The 25,986-nt window shown below is 38.4% G+C and overlaps 1 protein-coding gene across 7 annotated transcripts in view; it reads right to left on the reverse strand.

The window, feature by feature from the left end:
- GRIP1 (glutamate receptor interacting protein 1) overlaps positions 1 to 25,986 on the reverse strand; it is a gene marked incomplete at its 5' end in the record, with an annotated part of 699,088 nt that overhangs the window by 425,372 nt on the left and 247,730 nt on the right. For 3 of the 7 annotated variants that reach the window (XM_082635793.1, XM_082635792.1, XM_082635787.1), the window contains one exon: positions 1,849 to 1,981. The exons of the other annotated variants lie outside the window; for them this stretch is intronic. In XM_082635793.1, the coding sequence (XP_082491919.1) occupies positions 1,849 to 1,981 (133 nt within the window). Of the gene's footprint in view, positions 1 to 1,848; positions 1,982 to 25,986 lie in introns of those variants that run through there. 7 annotated transcript variants of the gene reach the window in all.

The raw sequence follows: 25,986 nt of genomic DNA on the forward strand, positions 1-25,986 counted from the left end.
CCAAGTGTCAGAGCCCATTGTGACACCTTCTGTTTATTATGTAGCAGTCTGAAGTTGGAGATTTGATATGCATCTAACTCCAAAAGTTATATGTTACATAACGGGTACTTTCTGATAAATCATAGGGGAAAACATGTCCATCCTGCATCTAAAGCAAATGACTTTTGATGTTCAGCATCTTATCCTTAGCATGACCTTGACAAATCAGATAAAACATGATTCTCTTTAAGTTACTGCATTTAATGTGTGAAGACTACTGTCTTTGATATCTAATTCTCCTAACTCTAGTTTAGGGCTACTTCTTAGATATCTCCATAAATATTTCTCCTTGTGGGCGCATTTTGTAAACTTATAAAGTACTTTTGTTGTTTTTAAATTCTTACCAAAACTAGTAGGATGCAGGAATTTGAGATTGTTTGATTCTATTTGCACAAACACATCACAATACAAACCCAAGAAGGTGTGAATTTGACTCAGTATATATTGGTTGTAAGAAATATGTACAATTTCCAATACCAAAGTAACTAAAAGTTCCTAAGCTCCGTTTTTCTTTTCAGTCTCCGAGTTTTCAGAATTATGCATGCAAACTGACAGTATTTTTTGATGTGACACAAATCTTAGTTAAATTCAATGGAAACTAAGTTCAGGAAACATAGATCGTCACTACACTAGAACAGATTATTCATGTAAAAGCATGATGAAAAGAAACATCTCTAAAACTCAGGAATTACTCTGTAAAAGCAACACAGCCATATTATTCAAGCAAATGTCAAAGAATTATAATTTTTCATTATTGTGTTATTGCCACCACATGAATTTTCAACCCTCAACTTTCATCAATCACAACAGAATTTCTGGCATTTAGAACTAATTCTCATGGATTCCAATACCATGGAAATGGAATCTAAATTATTTATCAGTCAACACTCACAAGTTGTAACTGGTATATATTCATGGTTAAACATCAAAAGGCCAGGATATATTAGAACTGAAATATAAGTTTATAAAGATCCTTATTCAAGAAGATAAAAATAAATTTGAATTTTGTAAGTGTAGAGCATGCATAGCTGCCAGTATCCCCCATTTAGGACACCTCATAAACTATGTATCTGCTTTCTCTCTGAACCCTTAGGTGTTTCTAGGCATTTTAAATCTATTAGGACAAGTCTAAACTTCACCAGGAACTTAAAGCAATGATAAGCACAAGAGAAATTCTAGTTCTCTGCTATTCAGAAGCTCATTTACAAATATCTTAATATAATATATTCTTTTTTTCTTAAGGTATCACTGCTTCTAGTTGACAGCAAATAAGAGTTCCCTTAACTTAGTAATAAAATTATGAACATGCATCAGAGAAAAGCATTTGAACTTCCTTGTACAAACAACACCTCGGATTTATCATAGATAACTGTCTAGAAGTCTGCATAAGGAACAATAATTATCAGCATCAACTTGAACAATTATTTCTTCCAAATAAACTACTCTCCTAATCAAAAAGAAAAAACAGTTATCTAAGAGCAACAATTAAAACCGAACGTATTCTAACCACCTACTACATGGGCTTGCAAGATACTTTTTTGAGTGGCTCATTAAAATGCTAACATAATCAATTAATTGCACTGAAAATATTAACCATGTGTATAGATCTGGACAGTTTATACTGTCTAGATGCTATCTGATAGCTATTCTTGCAACAAATCAAGCAAAATGTAGCACTTCAGTACTTACAGACAGCTCCCAGAGAACACCATCTGGAAAACCTTTTGCATTTAAGATTAAAGCTCCACACAAGGTTTATTGTTAGCCCCAGCATGCGAGAAGGAACAGGAGGTGGAGGGTAGCGCTTACTTCGAAAATGCTCTGAGGCGTAATAATAGACATCCTCATAGCCCTCGTGGTAATCCTCTTCTGGTCGGTACTTCTTCCCCTTTCTTCTCCTAGATCTTCTTATCTGCTTGACAAAACCCAGGAAGCGGTCCATCTCTCGCTCACCGCACAGCCTGGCTCAGCCAGCACCAGAGTGGAGCACCAGCCCAGCTGCCTGGGGAGCCAACGGAGCATGAATGAAACCTTGGGCTGGGGGACGCGCTACCCTTCCATCTGCCTCCGTGCTACCACTAACGCAGAGATTTTAGCCAGGGGAGAGGAAAAAATAACAACGATTGGGTTTACAAGATTTCTTACTTTGCTCAGTAAAATGTCAAGTGTAAAATTTAGAAAGAATTTTTTTAAAAAAGGAAGAGAGAAAGTGAAATGATAATGAAAGACTAAGAGAAAAAATCAACAGCAAAGCTTTGTACTTCAAATAGCTTTGAAGCAAAACAAAAAAAAAGTTCAACGAGAGATTCCGCTGAGACGCGAGGAGTCCCAGCACTAGAATTTCACTATCCAATGTCTCCATCATCAGGGGCGGGGGATGAAGGAGAAGTGAGGGGCGGGGAAACTTGTTAGTCAATGGACTGAACCAAAGCTAGAGACCCAAGGGACGTTTTCTTACCTGCTAATCCCACCCCCTAGAGCCTAGCACCCTTTAGGGCAAAGCATGTACTTGGGAAAGGTCTTGGCAAGGTATTGTTTGCAATGGGCAGATTGATTAATCCTTTGCTCACTCCTGCATATCATATTAATGAGCTGCAAAGTGGTTTCATCCATATGCACTGCCTCTTGCTGACAAAAGTGTGCAGTATGTGTTAATTGGAGCAGCAGGGAGAAGGCTCAGCAGCTGCTTTCAAATGACACATTTACCCACTGGGCATTAATGTATTCCAATTGCTGTTTGATCTAAATATTAAAATGCACTTCACAGAGAGGTTTCTCATAGACTTAGTAACAGCATACCATAATCAGCAAATAAAGGAAACTGCATGGTTTGGGGGAAAGAAATATAAAAAAAATCCAATTTCTGCTTACACTGAACTCAAATATAAATCTAGCTGAGTTGTTATACTTTTTTTAAAAATATGAAAACAAATGGGCTAAATAGTAAATAAAATTTAGTTCTTGATGAGGATGTAAGGAGGGAGAGAAGTTTTGAAAAATGCTCACACCCAGTTCGTCCTTTGTCTCTATAATCACAACCTTTTTTTTTTTTTTTTAAGTATGACAATCAGAAACACTTCAGACTAGACGAAAGAGGTACACTAAAGTCTAGACAGGTCAGCGTTAATCATGGATAATCTTTTTCTCTCCAGTTTCTTTTTCAGATCTTCCAATGAATGCAAATTTTTAACACCAGGAAAAATTCGATTTGTTTACAATATAATGAATCAAACATGTTAGCATATTACCTACTAAACTCATAATATTCTGCAGAAGCTCCATATTCCCAGAAATGTAATTTTTAAAAAAGCTTCTTACTGTATAAAGGTCGTTCAATATCTATGCAATATCAAGTTTGTAGGAACATCCCAGAGGGAAGTGATTGTACTTTGCCTTATCTGTTCTTAGATTCACAGGCAATCTGTCTCTCCTCTAGATTTTGACAGTTCTCTATCTTCAGATATTAACTGCTAAGGATGGAGTAGGGAGACATTTACTCAAAGAGGTAAAAGTTCATCAATCAAGAACATTTCATCTCTGAAATGTGTAAAGTTAGATTTACAGTTATGCTCAGTGATTACATGAATTTCCCCTATTCCTAGAGATTTCCCTTCTTTATGCCTTATGAGCGAGCCCATGAAGAGAAACACAAACTTAGTGATGCTGACAAAAAGATACTATAAAATGTTTTACGAACATCTTTAAACAAAAAAATCACTTGTCTGTAGGTTTCAAATCATTTATTATTCTCAAAAAAATAAACTAGAACAGTTTAAAAACAGTGAACTAAAAATGTGAACATCTGGCGTCTGGATCTTGAATAAGTCACTAAATAAATGATAATAATAATACATAACCTTTTATATCATTTAATCCCAACAACCTTTATAATGAGGTGATATCCCTATGGATGAGGAAAGAAGGTTCAAAGGTGCTTTACTGGTTTATCCAAGATCATGAAGGTAACACTGCCAAGTATTACCTAGTGCCAGGTATTTTTTCATACAAATTCAGAGATTATGTATTATTTGCATTCAGTGATTCAATTTTTTCTATGTACGTCGTTTGCTATTGAAATGGAGTTTGAAAATAGTAGCAGACTTTCATTTTCAATTGGGCTAAACATATATCCTGGGTCACATGATTAATCTGTCAAATACACTTGTCCCCCAGAGATTATGCAGGCAACAAATTTTACCCAACTATCCCTGACTTATTATAACTCCTAAATTTGTGGAGTCCACATTATTTAAGTTTTATAGTTATTAGCTCCCAGTTCAACCTGAAAGGACTGACATTACAGATCAGATGATGCTTTAAACAGAAGATCCTTTTCCTAGAGAACAACCTTAAAACATTTCATAACAGTTTATTGATTTTTAATTTTAGTATTTAAAGAGGCTGAGAGTTTCCCAAGCAGTGATAAGCAACTATTTTTTAACAAGAAACAATGCAAAGTAAAAGTATCTACATATGAAACTGTTCTCATAAATACACAGAAATTATGCTTAAGCACCTTTCTGTTATTTTCCTAGTTTCATAGGATTTTATTCAAAAGGTTAACATTTTGGTATGTCATTATAATGACAATTTTTTTTTTCTTTTTCTGCAGTATGTGGGCCTCTCACTGCTGTGGCCTCTCCCGCTGTGGAGCACAGGCTCCAAACGCACAGGCTCTGCAGCCATGGCTCACGGGCCCAGCCGCTCCGCGGCACGTGGGATCCTCCCAGACCAGGGCACGAACCCATGTCCCCTGCATCGGCAGGCAGACTCTCAACCACTGCGCCACCAGGGAAGCCCATGACATGATTATTATACAAGATGAGATTTGGTGGTGCTAGGGAAAAGTTTTGAGTTCAGCCATATATTTGGAGAGGTATGGGAGAGGAGGTGACAACCCTATTGAAACAATCATAGATGCTTGGGAAGCAGGAATAGGGAATTGGGTATTTAGAGGAGTCTACCTGGGTCACAGCGAATGAAGAAAGGTGGCAGTGTACAATGCGAGGGGAAAGGAGAATTGTGTATGTGTCACAATCCAAAAGACAAAAGGCAAGACACTTGCTACCCTGTCTGAGGGGTGTGCACGAGGACAGGATTCTTTAACCCATCATCCTGGGCCCATAACTCTGGGCCCAGAATTTTTCCCACGTTCTATCCTGAATACTCCATATTTAGCAACCTAAAGTCTATAATAACTGAGGCACTGCAATAATTAACTAATATGCTACAAGAGTTGATAAATTAGTGGAGTGAAGTTCAAGTCCATTCAAGTTAAGTACACTATGGTTTCTGTAGAGTCACCCTTTCACTCCATAACGTAAACACTGGTTAAGTGGTGCTATTCCCCAGTGACTGTACCCTACGGTCTAAACAGATGGGATGGTTTAGAGGCTGCAAATGGCAGTTCACAGAACAGGTAACTCCCACAATTGTGTTTCGTTTGGCTCACGTTAGAGTTTTTTTTTTTTTTAACTGGGCCAATATCTAAAAGTCAGGAATTTCACAAATAAGTCATACATTAGCATTTTTTTCCTTGCGAAGTCAAAGATCTGGCAACTCTGGGTCAAGTTCCAACATGGCAACTATGGATTAGAACTGAGTGGTGGCTGCCAACCATAAATAAACATGTGCTTTCCACTTAGCCACAGTCCCCTCCCCTGGGCCCAATTCTCTCATCCAGTTACCACCTGGCCCCTGTAGGCTTTTATGATTGTGAACCTTGGTTGAGGTATCATCCTGCCAATTCCAAAACACTAAATTTCTTTAAGAGAAATTTCAGCTCCCTTATATTTTCATGTAAAGAAAGAAGATTATTATGACAAATTGGTTTCAGTTGAACTAAATGTTCACTAAACTATAAAATTAACTTTCTTAGAAAAAAATTTGCTCATATGGGAAAATGGGACTATAAAGCAGGTTGAATTAGTCAACAAAATGTGCTTCAACCAAGAATAGCAAATACATGCCAGCAAATTTTTCTTTTTTAAAAAGCTAAATCTTTTCTTTCTGGGAAGTAGGTAACTGCCTGAATAGCATTTTCATGGTTTCCATACTCTTCTGAATTAGATTCTCTATTGTCTTTTAGGAAAAGAGGAATAGATCAACTATTGAGATTAAATCTTCGATTTATGATCTTCCCTAGATCTCTTGATTAGTAGGGCCCTTCTGTGTTTATTTAGATTGAGTAGTGGTTAGAGTATTTTCTGAGTAGTAGTATGGAACATCCAATCTATTAGAGAAACCTTTGAGACATTAAATCAATCTGGCCCTTTTAGATGCCATGGTGTTTACATGTGATGCCAAAAACTGCAGCCGACTCCCTGTGACCTGAGGGGAGACACCCAGACATACTGAAGATGGCAGAGCAGGCAGGGAAAACGCTCTGGAAATGACCCTGTCAGACCCAACACCACTTTACTGCAGCAAAGATTTGTAATATGCCCTATTATTAGTCTAAATGAAATTTATAGATCATGCAACCCATACATACATAATTTCAACATAAAATGTCTTAATAATAATCTATATTTAGGTATATGTTTAACAATAGATGTTTAAATTAGTGATCTGAGGACACTTATCACACCAGAAGATGAAGCTGGATCCTTGCACCTACTTCTAATAAACAATTTCAAATTTGAGAGATGATCAAAAGCCATTCCATACAATTTACAGAAACTAAAAGGGTAGAGTCACAGATAGCACAGTAAAAATTAGTATGTTCACCATATATTAAAACTGAAAAATATCTCACGTCAAAAGAGTGAAAAGACAAATCACAGACTGGGAGAAACTATTTGCAAAAGACACATCGCATAAGTGACTATTATCCAAAATATACAAAGAACCCTTAAAACTCAACAAGAAGAAAACAAACTGCCCAATTGGAAAATGGGGCTATGACTTTAACAGACACCTCAGCAAGATTTACAGACAACAAATAAGCAGATGAAAAAATGTTCCACATCATACGGCATCAAGGAAATGCAAATGAAAGCAATAATGAGATACCCATTACACCTATTAGAATGGCCAAAATCTGGAACACTGACAACACCAAATGCCTACGAGGATGTGGAACAACAGGAACTCTCAGTCACTGCTGGTGGGAATGCAAAATGGTACAGCCATTTTGGATGACAGTTTGGCAGTTTCTTACAAAACTAAACATACTCTTACCATACAATTCATCAATCACACTCCTTGGTATTTACCCAAAAGAGTTTAAACCTTATGTCTACACAAAAATCTGCACTCGGATGTTTATGGCAGCTTTATTCAGAATTGCCAAAACTTGGAAGCAACCCAGATGTCCTTCCATAGGTGAGTGAATAAATAAGCTCTGATACATCAGATAATGGGATATTATTCAGCACCAAAGAAAAATGAGCCATCAAGCCAGGATGAGACATAAGGGAACTTTAAGTGCATATTACTAAGTGAAAGAAGTCAATGTGAAAAGGCTACATTCCGTATGATTCCAATCATAGGACATACTGGAAAAGGCAAAACTCTGGAGACAGTAAAAAGATCAGTGGTTGCTAGAAGTCAGCGGGAGGGAGGGAGGGATGACTAGGCAGAGCACATAGGGTTTTCAGTGCAGTGAAAGTACTCTGTACGGTACTACAATACTAGGGACATGTTATTATGCATGTGTCCAAACTCAGAGCACGGACAACAACAAGAAGGAACCCTAATGGGCTCTGGGTGACAGTGATGTGTCAGCGTAGGCTCATGGATTGTAACACACGGAGCACTCTGGTGGGGGACACTGCTAAGAGGGGATTCTATGCGTGCGAGGAGGGTAGGAGGGTAGATGGGAACTCTCTGTACCTTCTGCTCAATTTTGCTGTGAACCAAAAACTGCTCTAAAAAGTAAAGTCTGTTTAAAAAATAGATTTATGCCTCTCTGTATAACAGTACGTATGCCTCTGCATATAACAGTATTAGTTTCTAGGCTCAAATAATTATAAATAAGCTTTCACTTACAGGAATATGTATTCATATAGATATTTGAATGTTATAAAGATGCAGGATGGTTTGTAAGAGTTTCTCCCTCATTTCAGTGCTTCTAGCTCCCCAAGCCTCCATCCACAAAATGCTGGTTACCCACCCCCCTTCCCTCCAACCTTACCCAGCATTGTGACAATCCAAAATGTCCCTCTAAGTTTCCAACAGGTTTTTGGAAGGAACAATGGGTTGTTCCTTCTGACAACCACGGAGCTAAATTATAAATTAACCAAGCAAACGCTGCCCTACCCCTGGGATTTTTCTTCCTATGTGTGTAGTACCTAACCCCTGCCCCGCCTTTGTTCTCCTTGTTTAAGATACTTTGAAGTGTGAAGACTAATTTTAACACTTAGCTATTTCCGCAGTTGATATTCAAAGACAGGTAATATCCTAAGAAATATGAGTGGTATAATACTAATCCTTCCTGTCTTCTTGATCTTCATAAATTTGTGTAAAATTTAAGAGAAACTAAGTTCCAAAATGAATGCTTCAGATTAAAAATAAATTCTTCACACCAAATGCAAGGCATTTAAATTATTATTCTGCCAGTAACTAAGCTTAGGTTTACTAGAAGGAAAATACCGTCTGTTGGTATACGAGAATTAAGTTATTCTAGATAAAGTCACCAAAGCCCTGCAGCAGCTCAACCAACACTCCAGTTCGTACATTTATCTCAGTAAGGAAAACACTTGTTTTCACTGTTAAAAAAAAAACAAACAGCAAAACAATAGCTCATGGTCCAAACAGGGCACATCAGAGCCTGAAGTAAAATGCTTTCAGTGTACAAGTAAATGTTTTCTATACTCTCCTCAGGCATACTTATCTGTGGGTAAGGAGACACATCCACACAGAGATAGGCACTCATTGCTCCTAGTATCGATAGTAGATGCTCAATAAATCTTATTTTTTGCATTAATATGATAACAATGCCAAGATACCTTAGTTAACAAAAGATAGGTAATCTAATTAAATATTTTTTAGGAATTTAGATTCACAAAATATTGATGTTAGAAAAGATTTCAGACATCATTCTCAGCCTCTCTAATCCGCACCGACATTCAAACCCAACGTTCGCACAAGATTCTAGAAATCCTACAAGGCCCAGCCTTAGACCTATGTCTTCTTGATGCACCCCGGACCCTCGCCTGGAGCAGAATAAAGGACGTTTCCTCTGCACTCTGACGGCTCTTTGCTTCTGCCTCCGTTAATGTAACTTTTACCTCCTCACAACATCCCTCGACTCAAAAGTCTAGTCAGTTAATGCATGGTAGTCATTACTACTAATTTGAGGTACGTAAAATGGCACGCATATTTTTATTATTTGATGTGCTACCATTGTTTTATTTCAGGGAAAATTATAAGTATATATTTCATTTACTTACGAAAAACTGCCTTTGCACGTGTTTCCTATAAGGCTGTTTTCAGTCAATTAACCCTTATAATAATAACAACAACAACAAATTTAAATATCTATTGCTGAGCCTGTCTCCAAGAACTCCGCGTATTCTTTAATCCTGCCGACAATTTTATGAAGGTGGCACAGTCCTTTACCCTTATTTGTAGGTGAGGAAAGGAGATACAGAATAGTTAAATAACTTGCTCTCTGCCGCACAGCTGAGGTGGCATATTTACTAGTGTGAAATGAAATTCATACATCATATAAACATTACTTAGATAATTTAATAGATATAAACCTCCTAATAATAAACCAGGCAGTTTAGAGTTTCTGCTCTTCACTATCATGCTGTGCTGCCTCTCAAGAGTTCTTCTACTTGAACAGTACAGTATCTTTTAAAAGATGATTATAACAAATTGCTATAGTAATTCTGATGTCACTGTATACATTCAAATGAATGATCTTACAGATTTATCTAAAATGTATAATGTGCTAGAAATGATCTATTTCACAAATATATAAATGAGGAAAAGTATGATGAAAAACTTTAGATGTGAAGTTAAAAATGTGCAAGGGGAATGCATTTGTGTCTCAAATTCTCTTAGTGCAAAAAAGTTTGAGAAAACTGCCTAAATGTCGTGGTGATTTTTTCACCTTTGTATCCTCAGTTGCGAGAACATGTTATATGCTCAATGTCTGATGAGCAGATGAAAGATGCAATGAAGAGTGAATAAATGGATGAATGAATACTTGACTGAAGGATGGCTGAAGAGACTAGATTTGCATAACCTTGCTCACCAAGAGTGGGAAAGCTGTTGTATAGTGGAAATAAAACCGTGTCCAGTCCCACTGGGCTAACAGTGCATGAAGAAGACAGGGATGTGAATGGAGGCATTAAAGTACAAATTTAGGCTTGCTGCCTTGACCTCCCTGAGATGCTCCAAGGGAACACAGCCAGTAAGACATTGCCACTTAAACGGCAGACAGACCTGAATGAGAGACACGGAGCGGATCTAAGCCCACCGCTGCAGCCAAGCCCACCTGCTTAGCAGTCTGAAGCAGAGCTGCCAGGTTGGGCCCAGCCTTAGTTAACCCAATTGCAACCCACTCCGGGAACACCCGTGAGTGGGAGAATAGAAATGATTATTGTTGGAAACCACTGGATTTGGGAGGGGCTCCTGATGCAGCCATATTAGTGCATGCTGACTAGGATACCACTGCAGACTCATCTAGTACAGTTCATGCTGTATTACAAAGGCCCCTTTTAAAAAATCTTTCTTTCTTGACGGGGAGGTACACAGAACAAGAGCCATATCTTACTGATGTTTGGACCTCTGGTCTCCGGCAGAGCACTGGGCCCAGAGTAGATGTTCAATACGTGTTTAAAGACGGAATGAATGGATGAAGTCTTAGGTAAGTTCTGAGGTTTCTTTCATTTCTGACTGCAGCCACTTGAGCACCTGGTCCCAGGCATTGAGTTGGCCCAAATACACATTGGGGGAGCCTAAGAAATAGACCAGTGACCACCTAGGAAATGTCAAGGAAATTGTCCCAGATCGTGACTGACACTGATCATTGTTCCTGTTGATCCAAGAATGTGCATCTTGACACACAATGCACCCATGAGGAGAATCCTATTCGGGTCCTCCAGAAATTAAGGAGGTCAGGATGTGAAAGGTTCTCTTCAGTCTGAGGATCAGTAATGGCTACTTGTTAGAAAAACTCAATTAGGCTTTTGATACTATGGCTTAAGAAAAAAAAAACACACACTCCTTACTTTCTTTGGACATTGAAAATAAACCCATTTCTGCCTTTCTCTATGTTATTTATTTTTAACCTCTGGTAGATGTTTTTGGAATTGGATGTTTCTGGAATTACGGATTATAAGAGAATAATTTCATAATCCATGTAGCTCAAAGGCCAACCCAAGGAAAGAAATTCTGGTCTACCTATTTAAGTTTCACTGATTCTAACTAAGTATTTCATGTCAGGAAATTTAGCTTCATGGTGAAAACAAAATGTAAAATCTTATCAGGAAAGGTTGGAATCTCTGTTTTGTATAAAATATACCTGAAAAAAGAATATAAACTACTGGATCATTTTTCTCAAGAAGAATGATGTGAAGTGTAGAGTTTGCTGCTAAGTCTTTCAAAATAACCAAATTAGTTTTGCAAGTGTGCATATCTAGCATATGCCTAAATTAATTTTTTTCTGCACTGATTTTACCAAATGGAGGTACAGTATACCAAACAGGTAGGTAGTACATTGTGCCTTTTAAGTATTTCATTGTTGGATGATGATAGAAACAAGGCTAAATAAACACAGAAAGTATCTTAGTGCAATTTATAATTGGCACTGTGGTATTAAACAAAAGGAGAATGCTTTTTTTTTTTTTTTGGCTGTATGTGGGCCTCTCACTGTTGTGGCCTCTCCCGTTGCGGAGCACAGGCTCCGGATGCGCAGGCTCAGCGGCCATGGTTCACGGGCCCAGCCGCTCCGAGGCACGTGGGATCTTCCCGGACTGGGGCACGAACCCATGTCCCCTGCATCGGCAGGCGGACTGTCAACCACTGCGCCACCAGGGAAGCCCAGGAGAATGCTTTTATACTCTCACCCATATGCTATGCCCCCACTAAGCTCCAGATTCACTTAACCGTATCCAACTCTCTACTAAGATGCATAATAGGCATGTCCAAGATAATAAGGTCAGAAACTCTAGGCACAGCCCTCAACCCTGTACCTCTCATCATAGTTCCCATCTTAGTAAAGAGTATTATCCTTCTAGTTGTTCAAACCAGGAACCACAGTCATCCTTGACTCCTCTCCTTTAGCCTACCCATATCAAATTTATCAGCTATACCTTCAAAATATATCCCAAACCTATTAGCAGATGCAAACTATTATATATAAGATGGATAAACAAGAAGGTCCTACCATACAGCACAGGGAACTATATTCAATATCCTGTGATAAACTATAATGGAAAAGAATATAGAAAAGAATATATATATGTATATATATATGTGTCTATAAGTGAGTCACTTTGCTGTACAGCAGAAATTAACACAACATTGTAAATCAACTATACTTAAATATATATATAGATAGATATTTCCCAAGCCTACCTATCTATGCTCCACTGCCACCCCTAAAGCCAGCCAACATCCTTTCTTTTTTTTTTTTAATTTTATTTTATTTTTTTGCTTTATAACAAATTTAATCAGTTATACATATACATATGTTTCCATATCCCCTCCCTTTTGCGTCTCCCTCCCACCCTCCCTATCCCACCCCTCCAGGCGGTCACAAAGTACCGAGCTGATCTCCCTGTGCTATGCGGCTGCTTCCCACTAGCTATCTACCTCACGTTTGGTAGTGTATATATGTCCATGCCGCTCTTTCACTTTGTCACAGCTTACCCTTCCCCCTCCCCATATCCTCAAGTCCATTCTCTAGTAGGTCTGTGTCTTTATTCCTGTCTTACCCCTATGTTCTTCATGACATTTTTTTTTCTTAAATTCCATATATATGTGTTAGCATACAGTATTTGTCTTTCTCTTTCTGACTTACTTCACTCTGTATGACAGACTCTAGGTCTATCCACCTCATTACAAATAGCTCAATTTCATTTCTTTTTATGGCTGAGTAATATTCCATTGTATATATGTGCCACATCTTCTTTATCCATTCATCCGATGATGGACACTTAGGTTGTTTCCATCTCCGGGCTATTGTAAATAGGGCTGCTATGAACATTTTGGTACATGTCTCTTTTTGAATTATGGTTTTTTCAGGGTATATGCCCAGTAGTGGGATTGCTGGGTCATATGGTAGTTCTATTTGTAGTTTTTTAAGGAACCTCCATACCGTTCTCCATAGCGGCTGTACCAATTCACATTCCCACCAGCAGTGCAAGAGTGTTCCCTTTTTTCCACACCCTCTCCAGCATTTATTGTTTCTAGATTTTTTGGTGATGGCCATTCTGACTGGTGTGAGATGATATCTCATTGTAGTTTTGATTTGCATTTCTCTAATGAGTAAAGATGTTGAGCATCCTTTCATGTGTTTGTTGGCAGTCTGTATATCTTCTGTGGAGAAATGTCTATTTAGGTCTTCTGCCCATTTTTGGATTGGGTTGTTTGTTTTTTTGTTATTGAGCTGCATGAGCTGCTTATAAATTTTGGAGATTAATCCTTTGTCAGTTGCTTCATTGGCAAATATTTTCTCCCATTCTGAGGGTTGTCTTTTGGTCTTGTTTATGGTTTCCTTTGCTGTGCAAAAGCTTTTAAGTTTCATTAGGTCCCATGTGTTTATTTTTGTCTTTATTTCCATTTCTCTAGGAGGTGGGTCAAAAAGGATCTTGCTGTGATTTATGTCATAGAGTGTTCTGCCTATGTTTTCCTCTAAGAGTTTGATAGTGTCTGGCCTTACATTTAGGTCTTTAATCCATTTTGAGCTTATTTTTGTGTATGGTGTTAGGGAGTGATCTAATCTCATACTTTTACATGTCCCTATCCAGTTTTCCCAGCACCACTTATTGAAGAGACTGTCCTTTCTCCACTGTACATTCCTGCCTCCTTTATCAAAGATAAGGTGACCATATGTCCGTGGGTTTAGCTCTGGGCTTTCTATCCTGTTCCATTGATCTATCTTTCTGTTTTTGTGCCAGTACCATACTGTCTTGATTACTGTAGCTTTGTAGTATAGTCTGAAGTCAGGGAGCCTGATTCCTCCAGCTCCATTTTTCGTTCTCAAGATTGCTTTGGCTATTTGGGGTCTTTTGTGTTTCCATACAAATTGTGAAATTTTTTGTTCTAGTTCTGTGAAAAATGCCAGTGGTAGTTTGATAGGGATTGCATTGAATCTGTAGATTGCTTTGGGTAGTAGAGTCATTTTCACAATGTTGATTCTTCCAATCCAAGAACATGGTACATCTCTCCATCTATTTGTATCATCTTTAATTTCTTTCATCAGTGTCTTATAATTTTCTGCATACAGGTCTTTTGTCTCCTTAGGTAGGTTTATTCCTAGATATTTTATTCTTTTTGTTGCAATGGTAAATGGGAGTGTTTCCTTGATTTCACTTTCAAATTTTTCATCATTAGTATATAGGAATGCCAGAGATTTCTGTGCATTAATTTTGTATCCTGCAACTTTACCAAATTCATTGATTAACTCTAGTAGTTTTCTGGTAGCATCTTTAGGATTCTCTATGTATAGTATCATGTCATCTGCAAACAGTGACAGCTTTACTTCATCTTTTCCAATTTGGATTCCTTTTATTTCCTTTTCTTCTCTGATTGCTGTAGCTAAAACTTCCAAAACTAGGTTGAATAAGAGTGGTGAAAGTGGGCAACCTTGTCTAGTTCCTGATCTTAGTGGAAATGGTTTCAGTTTTTCACCATTGAGGACGATGCTGGCTGTGGGTTTGTCATATATGGTCTTTATTATGTTGAGGAAAGTTCCCTCTATGCCTACTTTCTGCAGGGTTTTTATCATAAATGGGTGTTGAATTTTGTCGAAAGCTTTCTCTGCATCTATTGAGATGATCATATGGTTTTTCTCCTTCAATTTGTTAATATGGTGTATCACGTTGATTGATTTGCGTATATTGAAGAATCCTTGCATTCCTGGAATAAACCCCACTTGATCATGGTGTATGATCCTTTTCATGTGCTGTTGGATTCTGTTTGCTAGTATTTTGTTGAGGATTTTTGCATCTATGTTCATCAGTGATATTGGCCTGTAGTTTTCTTTCTTTGTGACATCCTTGCCTGGTTTTGGTATCAAGGTGATGGTGGCCTCGTAGAATGAGTTTGGGAGTGTTCCTCCCTCTGCTATATTTTGGAAGAGTTTCAGAAGGATAGGTGTTAGCTCTTCTCTAAATGCTTGATAGAATTCGCCTGTGAAGCCATCTGGTCCTGGGCTTTTGTTTGTTGGAAGATTTTTTATCACAGTTTCAATTTCAGTGCTTGTGATTGGTCTGTTCATATTTTCTATTTCTTCCTGATTCAGTCTTGGCAGGTTGTGCATTTCTAAGAATTTGTCCATTTCTTCCAGGTTGTCCATTTTATTGGCATAGAGTTGCTTATAGTAATCTCTCATGATCTTTTGTATTTCTGTAGTGTCAGTTGTTACTTCTCCTTTTTCGTTTCTAATTCTATTGATTTGAGTCTTCTCCCTTTTTTTCTTGATGAGTCTGGCTAATGGTTTATCAATTTTGTTTATCTTCTCAAAGAACCAGCTTTTAGTTTTATTGATCTTTGCTATCGTTTCCTTCATTTCTTTTTCATTTATTTCTGATCTGATTTTTATGATTTCTTTCCTTCTGCTAACTTTGGGATGTTTTTGTTCTTCTTTCTCTAATTGCTTTAGGTGCAAGGTTAGGTTGTTTATTCGAGATGTTTCCTGTTTCTTAAGGTGGGATTGTATTGCTATAAACTTCCCTCTTAGAACTGCTTTTGCTGCATCCCATAGGTTTTGGGTCGTCGTGTCTCCATTGTCATTTGTTTCTAGGTATTTTTTTATTTCCTCTTTGATTTCTTCAGTGATCACTTCGTTATTAAGTAGTGTATTGTTTAGCCTCCATGTGTTTGTATTTTTTACAGCTCTTTTCCTGTAATTGATATCTAGTCTCATAGCATTGTGGTCGGAAAAGATACTTGATACAATTTCAATTTTCTTAAATTTACCAAGGCTTGATTTGTGACCCAAGATATGATCTATCCTGGAGAATGTTCCATGAGCACTTGAGAAAAATGTGTATTCTGTTGTTTTTGGATGGAATGTCCTATAAATATCAATTAAGTCCATCTTGTTTAATGTATCATTTAAAGCTTGTGTTTCCTTATTTATTTTCATTTTGGATGATCTGTCCATTGGTGAAAGTGGGGTGTTAAAGTCCCCTACTATGAGTGTGTTACTGTCGATTTCTCCTTTTATGGCTGTTAGTATTTGCCTTATGTATTGAGGTGCTCCTATGTTTGGTGCATAAATATTTACAATTGTTATATCTTCTTCCTGGATCGATCCCTTGATCATTATGTAGTGTCCTTCTTTGTCTCTTCTAGTAGTCCTTATTTTAAAGTCTATTTTGTCTGATATGAGAATTGCTACTCCAGCTTTCTTTTGGTTTCCATTTGCATGGAATATCTTTTTCCATCCCCTTACTTTCAGTCTGTATGTGTCTCTAGGTCTGAAGTGGGTCTCTTGTAGACAGCATATAGATGGGTCTTGTTTTTGTATCCATTCAGCCACTCTGTGTCTTTTGGTGGGAGCATTTAGTCCATTTACATTTAAGGTAATTATCGATATGTATGTTCCTATTCCCATTTTCTTAATTGTTTTGGGTTCATTATTGTAGGTCTTTTCCTTCTGTTGTGTTTCTTGCCTAGAGAAGTTCCTTTAGCATTTGTTGTAAAGCTGGTTTGGTGGTGCTGAACTCTCTCAGCTTTTGCTTGTCTGTAAACGTTTTAATTTCTCCATCAAATCTGAATGAGATCCTTGCTGGGTAGAGTAATCTTGGTTGCAGGTTTTTCTCCTTCATCACTTTAAGTATGTCCTGCCACTCCCTTCTGGCTTGTAGAGTTTCTGCTGAGAGATCAGCTGTTATCCTGATGGGGATTCCCTTGTGTGTTATTTGTTGTTTTTGCCTTGCTGCTTTTAATATGATTTCTTTGTGTTTAATTTTTGACAGTTTGATTAATATGTGTCTTGGCGTATTTCTCCTTGGATTTATTCTGTATGGGACTCTCTGTGCCTCCTGGACTTGATTAACTATTTCCTTTCCCATATTAGGGAAGTTTTCAACTATAATCTCTTCAAATATTTTCTCAGTCCCTTTCTTTTTCTCTTCTTCTTCTGGAACCCCTATAATTCGAATGTTGGTGCGTTTAATGTTGTCCCAGAGGTCTCTGAGACTGTCCTCTGTTCTTTTCATTCTTTTTTCTTTATTTTGCTCTGCAGCAGTTATTTCCACTATTTTATCTTCCACCTCACTTATCCGTTCTTCTGCCTCAGTTATTCTGCTATTGATCCCATCTAGAGTATTTTTTATTTCATGTATTGTGTTTTTAATCGATGCTTGATTCATCTTTAGTTCTTCTAGGTCCTTGTTAACTGTTTCTTGCATTTTGTCTATTCTATTTCCAAGATTTTGGATCTGGGAAATAGAATCTTGGATCATCTTTACCATCATTATTCTGAATTCTTTTTCAGGTAGAGTGCCTATTACCTCTTCATTTGTTAGGTCTGGTGGGTTTTTATCTTGCTCCTTCTCCTGCTGTGTGTTTTTCTGTCTTCTCATTTTGCTTATGTTACTGTGTTTGGGGTCTCCTTTTTGCAGGCTGCAGGTTCGTAGTTCCTGTTGTTTTTGGTGTCTGTCCCCAGTGGCTAAGGTTGGTTTAGTGGGTTGTGTAGGCTTCCTGGTGGAGGGGACTAGTGCCTGTGTTCTGGTGGATGAGGCTGGATCTTGTCTTTCTGGTGGGCAGGTCCACGTCTGGTGGTGTGTTTTGGGGTGTCTGTGGACTTTTTATGATTTTAGGCCACCTCTCTGCTAATGGGTGGCGTTGTGTTCCTGTCTTGCTAGTTGTTTGGCTTAGGGTGTCCAGCACTGTAGCCTGCTGGTCGTTGAGTGAAGCTGGGTGCTGGTGTTGAGATGGAGATCTCTGGAAGATTTTCGCCGTTTGATATTATGTGGAGCTGGGAGGTCTCTTGTGGACCAGTGTCCTGAAGTTGGCTCTCCCACCTCAGCACTGACTCCGGGCTCCTCAATTTGGGATGATTTGTTGTCTATTCATGTATTCCACAGATGCAGGCTACATCAAGTTGATTGTGGAGCTTTAATCCGCTGCTTCTGAGGCTGCTGGGAGAGGTTTCCCTTTCTCTTCTTTGTTCTCACAGCTCCTAGGTCTCAGCTTTGGATTTGGCCCCGCCTCTGCGTGTAGGTCGCCGGAGGGCGTCTGTTCTTCGCTCAGATAGGACAGGGTTAAAGGAGCAGCCTCTTCGGGGACTCTGGCTCACTCAGGCCGGGAGGGAGGGAGGGGCACGGAGTGCGGGGCAAGCCTGCAGCGGCAGAGGTCGGCGTGACGTTGCACCAGCTCGAGGCGCGCCGTGCGTTCTCCCAGGGAAGCCGCCCCTGGATCCCGGGACCCCGGCAGTGGCGGGCTGCACAGGCTCCCGGAAGGGCGGTGTGGGCAGTGACCTGCGCTCGCACACAGGCTTCTTGGCGGCGGCAGCAGCAGCCCCAGCGTCCCACGCCTGTCACTGGGCTCCGCGCTTTCAGTCGCGACTCGCGGCCGTCCGTGGAGCCCCTTTAAGCAGCGCTCTTAATCCCCTCTCCTCGTGCACCAGGAAACCAAGAGGGAAGAAAAAGTCTCTTGCCTCTTCGGCAGCTCCAGAGTTTTCCCGGACTCCCTCCCGGCTAGCTGTGGCACATTAGCCCCCTTCAGGCTGAGTTCTCGCCGCCAGCCCCAGTCCTCTCCCTGCGCTCTGACCGAAGCCCGAGCCTCAGCTTCCAGCGCTGCGCGCCCCGGCGGGCGAGCAGACAAGCCTCTTGGGCTGGTGAGTGCCGCTCGGCACCGATCCTCTGTGTGCGGATCTCTCTGCTTTGCCCTACCCAGGTATGTGGGGAGTTTCTTGCCTTTTGGGAGGTCTGGGGTCTTCTGCCAGCGTTCAGTAGTTGTTCTGTAGGAGTTGTTCCACGTGTAGCTGTATTTCTGGTGTATCCGTGGGGAGGCCAGCATCCTTTCTAACTAGGCACCCTACTTCTACTCTTGCTCTATTTTCCATACAACAATCAGAATGACCACCTTAAACATACATCAGATAATGTCACTACCCTTTTTGAAACTCTGCATTGAATTCTAGGTGCTCCTAATACACATAAAACTCAACAATCTTTATCAGGGCATTTAAAACCCAAGTTGAGCTGGCCGCTGCCTACCTCTTTAGCATCTGCTCATATTACCTTCCACAGTGATCTTTTCCTGTCCCTGGCAAAATGCGAAGCCCAGGGTCTTTGTCCTTCCTGTTCACTCTGCACCAGATGTTTGCATGGATGGATCTTTTTGTATTATTTAGGCTTCAGCTCAACTTTTGTCTCCTCCTGGTGAGGCCACCCCAGATTCCCCCATTGTGATACAGCCCCACAGTCACTTTCCATCATACCACCCTGTCACTTCTCCTAGTCAGAAGTTACTTTGTTTCACAATGTGATTACTCGTATGTTATCTGTTTTTTCTCTTCTAGAATATGATCTCTGTGAGAAGAGGGACGTTTACTCTCATGTACACTGCTCTGTTTCCCAGCTGTGAACAGTGCCTGGCAATATAGACAAACCATAGCATTAGTCAAATGAATGAATCAGATTTAGTGTGAGATGAGCACATACTCTTCACGGTTCATGGAAACATACTATTTAAATTATACAGGGGCCTTTAAAGTGTCCTTCCTGAAACTGTATTAAACACCAAAATTGGCCAGCAAGAATATGAAATAGGGCCAGTTCTAAAGATTGGTTAGAGCTGGCATGCATTAAGTATCTAGCATGTCATAGGTGCTAAATACATTTTATAGAGTGAATAAATAAATCTTTAAAGCTATAGACACTCCAAAAGCCCTTTTAAGCTAATGGTTTCAAACTCTTCACTAAACTTATAACTAAAGCTAATATCAAGAAGAAAGATGGCTTTGAATTTTCTCTGTCTCCTGATGCACACCCACTACTTAATAAATACTGAGTGCATAATATGTATGTGGGAAATAACTGAGCAAATAAATGCATAAACAAAGGAATGAAACAGCCAAAGATTTAATAATAAAAGTAAAGAAGAGAGGTAAGAACACAGGTTAATCCAAGTTGGATAAACAAGTCCTAAAAAAATCAACAACATGTAAGTACTGTGATAGCAAACCAGACAAGTGTGCCTATAAACGACAGCTAGAATTAGGGGTCTAAGAAATGACTTTAAGAGGAAAAGGTCAAGAAGCTAAGATGAATCATATGGCAAAGCACTTACAGGAAAGAAAAGAAGAGAAATTTAAATTAGATTAGTCATCATAATTCAAAAAAGAAGTGAGACTACAGGAAACTATTTTAAAGATCAAGAGAATGTTCCTATAGCCAAGTGAATCGATTAAAAACAAACAGAAAAAACCTAAGCTTTTTGAAATGCAATGCTCTGGAAAAAGAAATCAACCAACCAAGAAACATAAATAAACAAATAAATGTGTGGCATTTAAAAATAGACTTTTCTTGATAGCCTCATCCACCAGAGGGCAGACAGCAGAAGCAAGAAGAACTACAATCCTGCAGCCTGTGGAACAAAAACCACATTCACAAAAAGATAGACAAGATGAAAAGGCAGAGCGCTATGTACCAGATGAAGGAACAAGATAAAACCCCAGAAAAACAACTAAGTGAAGTGGAGATAGGAAACCTTCCAGAAAAAGAATTCAGAATAATGATAGTGAAGATGATCCAGGACTTCAAAAAAAGAATGGAGGCAGAGATCGAGAAGATGCAAGAAATGTTTAACTAAGATCTAGATGAATAAAGAACAAACAAACATAGATGAACAACACAATAGCTGACATGAAAACTACACTAGAAGTAATCAATAGCAGAATAACTGAGACAGAAGAACGGATAAGTGACCTGGAAGACAGAATGGTGGAATTCACTGCTGCAGAACAGTATAAAGAAAAAAGAATGAAAAGAAATGAAGACAGCCTAAGAGACCTCTGGGACAACATTAAATGCAACAACATTTGCATTATAGGGGTCCCAGAAGGAGAAGAGAGAGAGAAAGGACCAGAGAAAATGTTTGAAGAGATTATAGTCGAAAACTTCCTAACATGGGAAAGGAAAGAGCCACCCAAGTCCAAGAAGCGCAGAGAGTCCCATACAGGATAAACCCAAGGAGAAACACGCTGAGATACATAGTAATCAAATTGGCAAAAATGAAAGACAAAGAAGAATTATTGAAAGCAGCAAGGGAAAAACGACAAACAACATACAAGGGAACTCCCAGAAGGTTAACAGCTGATTTCTCAGCAGAAACGCTACAAGCCAGAAGGGAGTGGCATGATAGACTTAAAGTGATGAAAGGGAAGAACCTACAACCAAGATTACTCTACCCGGCAAGGATTTCATTCAGATTTGATGGAGAAATCAAAAGCTTTACAGACAAGCGAAAGCTAAGAGAATTCAGCACCACCAAACCAGCTCTACAACAAATGCTAAAGGAACTTCTCTAAGTGGGAAACACAAGAGAAGAAAAGGACTTACAAAAACAAACCCAAAACAATTGAGAAAATGGTCATAGGAACAATTCATATCGATAATTACCTTAAACGTGAATGGATTAAATGCTCCAACCAAAAGACACAGGCTTGCTGAATGGATACAGAAACAAGACCCATATATATGCTGCCTACAAGAGACCCACTTCAGACCTAGGGAAACATACAGACTGAAAGTGAGGGGATGGAAAAAGATATTCCATGCAAATGGAAATCAAAATAAAGCTGGAGTAGCAATACTCATATCAGATAAGACAGACTTTAAAATAAAGAATGTTACAAGAGACAAGGAAGGATATTATGTAATGATCAAGGGATCAATCCAGGAAGAAGATATAACAACTATAAATATAAATGCACCCAGCACAAGAGCACCTCAATACATAAATTAACTGCTAACAGCTCTAAAAGAGGAAATCGACAGTAACACAATAATAGTGGGGGACTTTAACACCTCAGTTACACCAATGGACAGACCATCCAAACAGAAAATTAATAAGGAAACAGAAGCTTTAAATGACAGAACAGACCAGATAGATTTAATTAATATTCATAGGACATTCCATCCAAAAACAGTAAACCACATTTTCTTCTCAAGTGCATATGGAACATTCTCCAGGATAGATCACATCTTGGGTCACAAATCAGGCCTCACTAAATTTAAGAAAATTGAAATCATATCAAGCATCTTTTCTGACCACAAAGCTATGAGATTAGAATCAATTACAGGGGGAAAAATGTAAAAAACACAAACACCTGGAGGCTAAACAATACGTTACTAAATAACCAAGAGATCACTGAAGAAATCAAAGAGGAAATCAAAAGTACCTAGAGACAAATGACGATTGAAAACACAATGATCCAAAACCTATGGGATGCAGCAAAAGCAGTTCTAAGAGGGATGTTTATAGCAGTACAAGCCTACCTCAAGAAACAAGAAAAATCTCAAATAAACAATCTAACCTTACACCTAAAGGAGCTAGAGAAAGAAGAACAAACAAAACCCAAAGTTAGCATAAGGAAAGAAATCATAAATATCACAGCAGAAATAAATGAAATAGAAACAAAGAAAACAATACCAAAAATCAATAAAACTAAAAGCTGGTTCTTTGAGAAGATAAACAAAATTGATAAACCATTAGCCAGACTCATCAAGAAAAAGAGGGAGAGGACTCAAATCAATAAAATTAGAAATAAAAAAGGAGAAGTTACAACAGACGCCACAGAAATACAAAGCATCCTAAGAGACTACTACAAGCAGCTCTATGCCAATAAAATGGACAACCTGGAAGAAATGGACAAATTCTTAGAAAGGTATAACCTTCCAAGACTGAACCAGGAAGAAATAGAAAATATGAACAGGCCAATCACAAGTAATGAAATTGAAACTGTGATTAAAAATCTTCCAACAAACAAAAGTCCAGGACCAGATGGCTTCACAGGTGAATTCTATCAAACATTTAGAGAAGAGCTAACATCCATCCTTCTCAAACTCTTCCAAATAATTGCAGAGGAAGGAAAACTCCCAAACTCATTCTACGAGGCTGCCATCACCCTGAGACCAAAACCAGACAAAGATACTACAAAAAAAGAAAATTAGAGACCAATATCACTGACGAATATAGATGCAAAAATCCTCAACAAAATGCTAGCAAACAGAATCCAACAACACATTAAAAGGATCATACACCATGATCAAGTGGGATTTATCCCAGAGATGCAAGGATTCTTCAATATACACAATCAATCAATGTGATACATCATATTAACAAATTGAAGAATAAAAACCGTATCATCATCTCAATAGATGCAGAAAAAGCTTTTGAGAAAATTCAACACCCATTTATGATAAAAACCCTGCAGAAAGTGGGCGTAGAGGGAACCTACTTCAACATAATAAAGGCCATATATGACAAACCCACAGCAAACATCATTCTCAATGGTGGAAAAACTGAAAGCATTTCCTCTAAGATCAGGAACAAGACAAGGATGTCTACTCTCACAACTATTATTCAACACAGTTTTGGAAGTTTTAATCACAGCAATCAGAGAAGAAAAAGAAATAAAAGGAATCCAAATTGGAAAAGAAGAAGTAAAACTGTCACTGTTTGCAGATGACATACTATACATAGAGAATCCTAAAGATGCCACCAGAAAACTACTAGAGCTAATCAATGAACTTGGTAAAGTTGCAGGACACAAAATTAATGCACAGAAATCTCATGCATTCCTATACACTAATGATGAAAAATCTGAAATAGAAATTAAGGAAACACTCCCATTTACCACTGCAACAAAAAGAATAAAATACCTAGGAATGAACCTACCTAAGGAGACAAAAGGCCTGTATGCAGGAAACTGTAAGACACTGATGAAAGAAATTAAAGATGATACCAAAAGATGGTGAGATGTTCTTGGATTGGAAGAATCAACATTGTGGAAATGACTATACTACCCAAAGCAATCTACAGATTCAATGCAATCCCTATCAAATTACCAATGGCATTTTTTTTTTACAGAACTAGAACAAAAAAATCTTAAAATTTTTATGGAGACACAAAAGACCCTGAATAGTCAAAGCAGTTTTGAGTGAAAAAAAACAGAGCTGGAGGAATTAGACTCCCTGATTTCAGACTATACTACAAAGCTACCGTAATCAAGACAATATTGTACTGTCACAGAAACAGAAATATAGATGAATGGAACAGGAATAAAAAGCCCAGAGATAAACCCACACACCTACGGTAAACTAATCTATGACAAAGGAGGCAAGGATATACAATGGAGAAAAGACAGTGTCTTCAATAAGTGGTGCTGGGAAAACTGGACAGCTACGTGTAAAAGAATGAAATTAGAACACTCCCTAACACCATATACAAAAATAAACTCAAAATGATTAGAGACCTAAATGTAAGACCAGGCGCTATAAAACTCTTAGAGGAAAACATAGGGAGAACACTCTTTGACATAAATCACAGCAAGATATTTTTTGATCCACCTCCTAGAGTAATGGAAACAAAAACAAAAATAAAGAAATGGGACCTAATGAAACCTAAAAGCTTTTGCACAGCAAAGGAAACCATAAGTAAGATGAAAAGACACCCCTCACAATGGGAGAAAATATTTGCAAACAAATCAGTGGACAAAGGATTAATCTCCAACATATATAAACAGCTCATGCAGTTCAATATTAAAAAAACAAACCACCCAATCAAAAACTGGGCAGAAGACCTAAACAGACATTTCTCCAAAGAAGACATCCCGATGGCCAAGAAGCACATGAAAGAATGCAAGAAGGAGAAAGAAAGGAGAAGAAGGAGGAGGGAGGACGAAGGGAGTAGGGGACGGCGGGATGGCGGAAGGAAGTATAAATGAATTCCCAGGCAATAGAAGACATTTGGTAATATATTGTTCAGAACCATCAATATCGAGCTTAAATAGATCACATGAATTCTCACCATTACCTAAAAGGACTTCATAATCAGCACTAGTTTTTTTTCATCACTTGAAAGCACCTAGCTGTATAAAAATAATAACATCTTGCAGCTAGAAGAGACTTCCTAGTCTAAATCTTTCTATCTACAATACATCTCCAGGGAACATATGAATTCTGATACTTTGCAAATTTCTGAAACCCCTATAATATTCACATGGCACATTTAGAATTTCCAATTTGGAAATTATTTTTAAGTTTTAATTTTTAACTCTCCTATGCTTATTCCACAGTAGTTATTGATTGAATATATTAATTTTACATGATGGAAAAAATAGAAAAAATCTTTTAAAACTGAAAGAATAATCTCATTCACTCAAGCCCTTTGAAGCCTAATATATTTGGAACCTCAGAATGACTGCCTGACATTTCATTTTGCAAGAAGCCTAAACAACCACAATAAATTTACAAATGCAGACATGCCACAGTTAAATTTCATTTCACGCTCAGTAAGCAGACATTATCAAACTGTAAGCACTGTCCTCCACTGTCTTTTTAACTCAAAATCTTTTAGCCAATGGATGGTCGACCTTGAAATATTTCACAGATGGATGAACTGGCTTAGTTTATTCGTCAATTTACAGACTAGCAAACTTAGGCTATATGTACTACTGTTTAGGCAGGTGGCTCTATGCTTTATTTAATAAACAACACAAATAATTAATGATTAGAGGGAATCAAATTAGAGACCCAATTAGGAGTTATTCAAGAAAAGTCTTTTAAAGATAAGGAGCATTTTTTT

This window comes from Mesoplodon mirus (assembly GCF_964341445.2).
Source record: "Mesoplodon mirus genome assembly, chromosome: 11".
Taxonomy (NCBI): domain Eukaryota; kingdom Metazoa; phylum Chordata; class Mammalia; order Artiodactyla; family Ziphiidae; genus Mesoplodon; species Mesoplodon mirus.